Raw genomic sequence first — 6,053 nt, forward strand, 5'->3', positions numbered from 1 at the left:
CCATTGAAAAACTTTCATTTATACGATATACGTTTTTGAAAACATAGTTGATGTGCCTTCAAATTAGAAAAATTTCTACATAAATAGATCTTTGGTATGTTATACTAATTACTTAACTCGGCTAGTGATGCTTCAATAGTTCAATAAATTTTAGGAGAAGAAGATAGTAAATTCGTATTAGGAAATGATGTGCATCAGGCTTTCCAGATTGATGATTTATGTTCTTTTTGAGTTTTTCTTTAGTTATTTCTAACTTTTGGTTTGTTAAACTAATAGATTTTACATCTAATGAATATACTAAAATTATATAGTATTTTTGGTAGAATTCTACAAATCAATGGCATCAGGCGGACGTGTCTCTAGACAAACCACAATTACAGGTGCTTCTACTCAAGCAAGCCGATTATCTGATCCATCAAATAGTAATAATCCTACTCCTAATACAGGTAATACGTACCTTTTATTATATTGACTAGGAGTGTATCTATTAATTATTGTTTGTTCTCCTTTTTAATTTGATGCTTATTGCTCATTGTTGTCAGTGTACTATTTTTTGTTGTTTATTCTTATGGATCCTTTTTTTTGGCTTGTTCTGTGCATTCCATATTGTTTTTCTATATGCAACTAGTATATCCTGCACTTTCTAATTCAGAGTTTTGGTAGTACTATTTTTATTGAAACCTTTGCTGTAAAATTGAAGTAATTTCTTATTGTCAGGTCAATTATATTGCAATTCGAAGGTATATTGGGGATTTTCATTTCTGTGGAAGTCATTATCTGATAAATTACATTGCACCCATTCTTTCTTGTTGGTTTTAGCAAATACTAAGAGTAGCCAAGAACTTCACACCTATTGCTATATTATTTTTGAGTTTATCTTTATAAAACAAACAGATTGTGTTTAAAAGAGGGGATGTAAACAAAGTTTCTGATTGTCGCCCAATAAGAAGTTTCAACAAATTCTTACTTTCCTCAACTGGAAAGAAATAACAATCTTTATATTCCAGCATCTAGGATTCTTTTGTGTTTAAGTTGGAACCAAATATATTAATATTTGAAACATTCATTAATGTTAAACTTGAAACAGTAGAGTTTTCATTTGTAGCATGACAATTAATTACTAATATATATACATGGTTACCATTTAAAAATTTTAGCAAGTATTTTGAACTGATTTTTACTTTTTAAAATCAGATGATTCAACTAGAATCAGGAAAGGTCGTGGAAGGACAATGGGAAAAGGTCTTGAGAAAATGAAGAAGTCTATAGGGAGAAAGATGGTTATAGACATTCCAGTTGGTAAAGGAAGGCCAGTTAAGGCAATTCCATCAGCAAAGCTATCAAATGAGTTAGGAATTATTGCTCGCAACTTTCTTTCGCTTCCAAACAAGTGGAAGGAACTCACAAGAGATGATAAGGATGCAGCATTAATTAGATGCCATGTAAGGATTCTATATTTTGGTAAATTTTATTACATTATAAATATGTTAGTTTTTAATCTTTTACCAGCAAAGGAAATTTTGATTGTTTTGTGAGTGTCTTCAAAACTTCTCATTTTGCAGGAGAAGTTTGAAATTAACTTGGACGAGCATTACACCAAAGATAGTTGTGAGGATATTCTGAAAAATAGAAGCCGACAATGACGGTACAAATTAAAAAAGCTATTTGAAAGTGCAAGCTCCGAGGAAGAGGCTCGTAAAATTGAAGTGCCAGAGTTGACCCCGGAAAATTGGAACAGGCTCTGTGACATGTGGGCGAATCCAGAGCATAAGGTAATTTCTATTCATATTTGTCTCGTTATATCTTTTTCTGGCAAACAACATTCACGATTTCTCAACCTTTTTCTTTAAGTAATTAAGAATACGTACAAACAAAATGTACAGAAGATATTTTCAGAAAATATTTTTCTCTACTTTGTAGCTGCAACATTCATTCATGGATGATATGGCTTACATTGATATGAGTAGACCCTTACAGAAGATACAAATAAGAGTAGAAAATAAACTGGAAGTAAAAAAGAAAAAAAAAGGATTCTTTAAATGCCTCTGAAAATTGCAACCTTTGAGAAGAGCTTGACGTGGTTCTTTAGTTTATGTCCACTCTTTTATGCTAACATCTGAGAACTTATAGTGCGAAATGATAATAAGCTTTAGCATCATATTTGTTTCATTATAATTTTATTTACTTATATTTATATATTCTTTGTAGAGACGATGCGAGATAAACAAGGTCAATCGAACAAAGCTGAAATCTAATCATTTCATGGGGTCAAGAGCTTTTGTAGCTGCTCGTGCTGAAATAGTAAGTTATACTATTTTTATTTTTTGGAACTTTTCCAATCTCTATGCTTGGTAGGCGAAGACTGAAATCTCAAGGGACACTTTTAATATTCAAAATGGTGAAAAAAAAGAAAAGAACTTGCACATACTTTTAAGTATTGCTATTTTTCATTCATAATTCAAATCAAGTTAGTTTCTTGTTGTTGTTGTGCAAGTTTTTTTATTGCAATTGTTGAGTATTCTAGAGCTTGTTTGGCCTATTTATTGCTGTCGAGGCTCTGTTTGTGACTCGTTATTGGATTTCTAGTTTTCTTATATGGCATTTCATGAACCGGTTAGCTTCTTTTGCTTTGTTGATATCTGGTTTCCTCTTGTGAGGATCATCTGCCGTGTTGGCTCTGAACTCCATATTTGCACTAGGATCAATCACTGCTTTAACCACCTGTTTCCATGTTAATGTAGTTTATGAGTGTTTTGATAACATAACTTAGCACTTAAAACTAGACATATAACTTGGTTAAATATTAGACATTTCATGCTCTTAAGTAGTAAATTACTAGAACTTGACTGTTAAGCTCTTATTATGTTTTGGTGTAAACTGGAACTTGTAAATGATGCTGAAATCTTGTTAGATCTCATTTCCTAATTTACAGCCCCAACGTTAGTGCTGATACTCAATAAAACTTACCTTTTCTAAGAAAAAAGAAGTAGAAAACTTGATTCTCATCAGACATTCCATCAACTATACTTTTATATTTGAAGATTAATGTATCCATTGATTTTAGTTAATATCTTATCTCTTCTCATACGGAAGGCATATCTTCTATGTAAAGCAGTTATTTTTATTTTATTTATGTTTGAGTTGTTCGAACTCGGAAAGCATTCTGTGTCAGTTCTTCCTCTTCCTTTGTATTTGCTTTTTTTTTTGCTTGAGTTCTATGATCCCTGCCTACATTAGAAAGTCAGATGTGTGGGATGAGAATTGCTAAAATGGGAGAAACTTATCATTTGTATAAAAAATAGAGAACCTGCTTAATGTGTAGTACTTGACTCTTTGAAACTAACCTTGCCTCATATGTGTAAATATTTTCACAACCAGACACCAAACCTATTCATAAATAAGAAGTTTTTATCTGTTTGTATATGTTATGCAGTCATCTAGATATCATGCCCTCCAGTTGCCCATGTAAGAAAGTCGCGCTTCTATTAAAGTCAACAATGATCTGAATCACTGCTCTTTTTCCTTCTTTGTCTGGTTTAAGTTGTCGACAATATGAAATGAACTAGAGAGGCTGCATTTAGGATGTTTGATTGAACTCTTTTTGTATTAAGAATAACTTAGATAGTTAGATGCGTGTTTAGGGTCTTTGGTGGAGTTACATATTCGACTTTGGATCAATGTTTGGACCACGGGAATATGAGAAAGGGTCCCAAGGATCAAGGGGAGTCTGTTGTGAAACATTGAAGCCTATTTAGTTATTTCTAAGTTTGAGATGTAATTTATAGTGAACAAAGTCATGGTGAATTGGTAATTGAGAGGTGGGGACGTTTCTGTGCAACTTGTTTCTTTCGTTTCTCTTTACTTTTCTTTAAATCTTTGTCAGCATGCTTTAGTTAAACTTTTAATTATCAAATATTAGTATCACATCTAGGACCTTAATAACAAGGAAAACCAGTTCTCTGTCTGCGTCATGTATTCTATAACAACTGTTAGTAGTAGTATTTTAAGGCTCTTAAAATATATTGAGCTTTCTGATATAAAACCTTTATTTGTTTCCTTTCTCTGAGTTTATTTTTGTATAAAAGGGCAGTCAACATATAAAAATTCTGTCTTGTTGTTAGTTGGGAAGCCATAACTACTCTTCATTAGTTGTCTAATGTTACTTGTCACATCAATTTCTGACTCTGCAATGTTCTGTCTTACAAAACTCTCAAAAATGGTTGCCTTGACAGGAGTTGGTATAGGTAAAAAGCTTTGATCTACATACATTCATTACCTTTTGTTGAACCTGTAATCTAATCATGTCAATGTGGTTGAGGTTCAATCACCCTAGGCATTCATTACTAAGATGATATTTTAGTAATATTTCATATTATTTTCATATTGTGTAGGGTGTGAAGGAACATGAAGGAGTAGAGCCAAATAGGATTGAGTTCTTCAAAAGTACCCATTACTCGAGTGAAAAAGGATGGTCATCTCCAGAGGCTGAGATTAACTACGTAAGTAATATTTTAGTAACATGTCACATGTATTCATTCTATCTTATAATTAATTTAACTGATATAATATTTTTATGTAGAACAAAATGAGAGATTTGAGAGCTCGATCTGTTTCTGAAGAGAATCCAATGACTATTGATGAAATTGTTGATAATGTACTTGGTACAAGGTCGGGATATATTAAAGGTCTTGGTTATGGTCCAAAGCCTAATACAACTACAACAACAAAAAGAAGGACAACAGAATTAGAGGATGCTCTTAGGAGGGCAAAAGAGGATGCTGCTACTACCCAACATGGTTTACAAGAACGTTTGAATGTAACTGAAACTGAGGTAGCAAATCAGCAGATACAGATAAAAACATTAACTTCTGAGCTGGGTACTCTAAGGGCACGCCAAGAGGAAATATTAAACCAAATGAAGCGTCATTTTATTGGCTCATCACCATCAAGGTTAGAAGTACTACATCTTTAAATGATAAATTCAAGTATAATTCTTTTAGCATCTAAGTTCGAATGTTTTTTTAATGATACAGTGAAGATTGAGCCCCACCAGATTATCAACTTTGGGTACACTAAACTTCACACTATTTAATTTTTTTCTCATTTTTATTTACTTGTATCACAATTTATTTATTTGTTTCACCAATTAAACTCTACGTCTAACAAGAAGTTGTAGTTTATACCAATTATATCTTATTTATACCATGATACCATAAAGTATTAACTTAAATCATAATTTTTTCTCTATTTTATACAGGTATATGGAGGAAACTATTGGATCAAGACTAATTGCAAGTGAAGTGTCACTGCATTCCTCCACTTCTCAGTCCTAGTTTAGGAGTAATATTTCTCAATTAGACTTACTTCCCAGTCCTAGTTTAGGAGTAATATTTCTCAATTAGACTTTTACGTTGGACATATTTACTTTAACTATGTTTCTTTTAATTTAAGGAGCTTTTATTTCAATATAGTTTTAATATTAGTTTTATGATCAATGGTGAATATTTTTGTTATTACCTCTGATTGTTTTTATTTTTATGTTATTACGTTGATTGTTTTATTATGTTATTTCAAATTCGTATTACGTCAATCTAAAACAAATACGAATATAAACGTCATCAAACATTTGTTATTAGTGACAAAAAAGTTCACTTTTATATAGTTTTTAGGAATATCACATTTTCGTTATTATACAAATTAAGTTCGTCATAAATTCACTATATTTAGTGACAAAATAATTTATGTCCCAAAATCATCTTTTTATTGACTACGAATCAATTTTGTATTATTTGACAATTGTAATTGTCACTAATTATGATAACTTATAGTGACAACTTTGTTTTGTCGATAAAAATATTCTTTTTAGTGACAAGATGGTAGTTTTAACTATAAAATTATAATTGTCACTAATTATATATTTAGGGACGAAATACTTTTTTGTAGATAAAAGGTAGTCTTTAATGACAAAATTACGGTTTTCAACTACGAAACACACATAGCTTTAGAGACATTTAACGTCGTCACTAATTAAACTAAATTTTAGAGACGAGGCA

The 6,053-nt window shown here is 31.3% G+C and overlaps 1 protein-coding gene across 2 annotated transcripts; it reads left to right on the forward strand.

The window, feature by feature from the left end:
* Positions 1-1,268: 1,268 nt before the first annotated feature.
* Positions 1,269-5,516, forward strand: LOC104227367 (uncharacterized). Of its 2 annotated transcripts, XM_070153385.1 has the most exons (7): positions 1,269-1,442; positions 1,563-1,772; positions 2,209-2,301; positions 4,392-4,499; positions 4,580-4,950; positions 5,034-5,067; positions 5,258-5,516. In XM_070153385.1, exons 2-6 carry the CDS (start codon positions 1,749-1,751, stop codon positions 5,041-5,043), a joined length of 606 nt encoding a protein of 201 aa, XP_070009486.1. In that variant the 5' UTR covers positions 1,269-1,442; positions 1,563-1,748; the 3' UTR covers positions 5,044-5,067; positions 5,258-5,516. The 2 variants fall into 2 exon arrangements, with proteins under 2 accessions (XP_070009486.1, XP_070009485.1); XM_070153384.1 differs by lacking the exon at positions 5,034-5,067.
* Positions 5,517-6,053: the final 537 nt, after the last annotated feature.

This window comes from Nicotiana sylvestris, chromosome 8, assembly GCF_000393655.2.
Source record: "Nicotiana sylvestris chromosome 8, ASM39365v2, whole genome shotgun sequence".
In the NCBI taxonomy this organism is placed as follows: Eukaryota; Viridiplantae; Streptophyta; class Magnoliopsida; order Solanales; family Solanaceae; genus Nicotiana; species Nicotiana sylvestris.

What these genes read in the sequence shown, in the direction of transcription:
- LOC104227367 (XM_070153384.1), top strand. Translation starts at nt 1,749, where the DNA reads ATGTGGGCGAATCCAGAGCATAAG. An exon ending in GGGCGAATCCAGAGCATAAG is followed by an intron (nt 1,773 to 2,208) that starts GTAATTTCTATT and finishes TATTCTTTGTAG; the next exon opens with AGACGATGCGAGATAAACAA. An exon ending in ATTGGCTCATCACCATCAAG is followed by an intron (nt 4,951 to 5,257) that starts GTTAGAAGTACT and finishes TATTTTATACAG; the next exon opens with GTATATGGAGGAAACTATTG.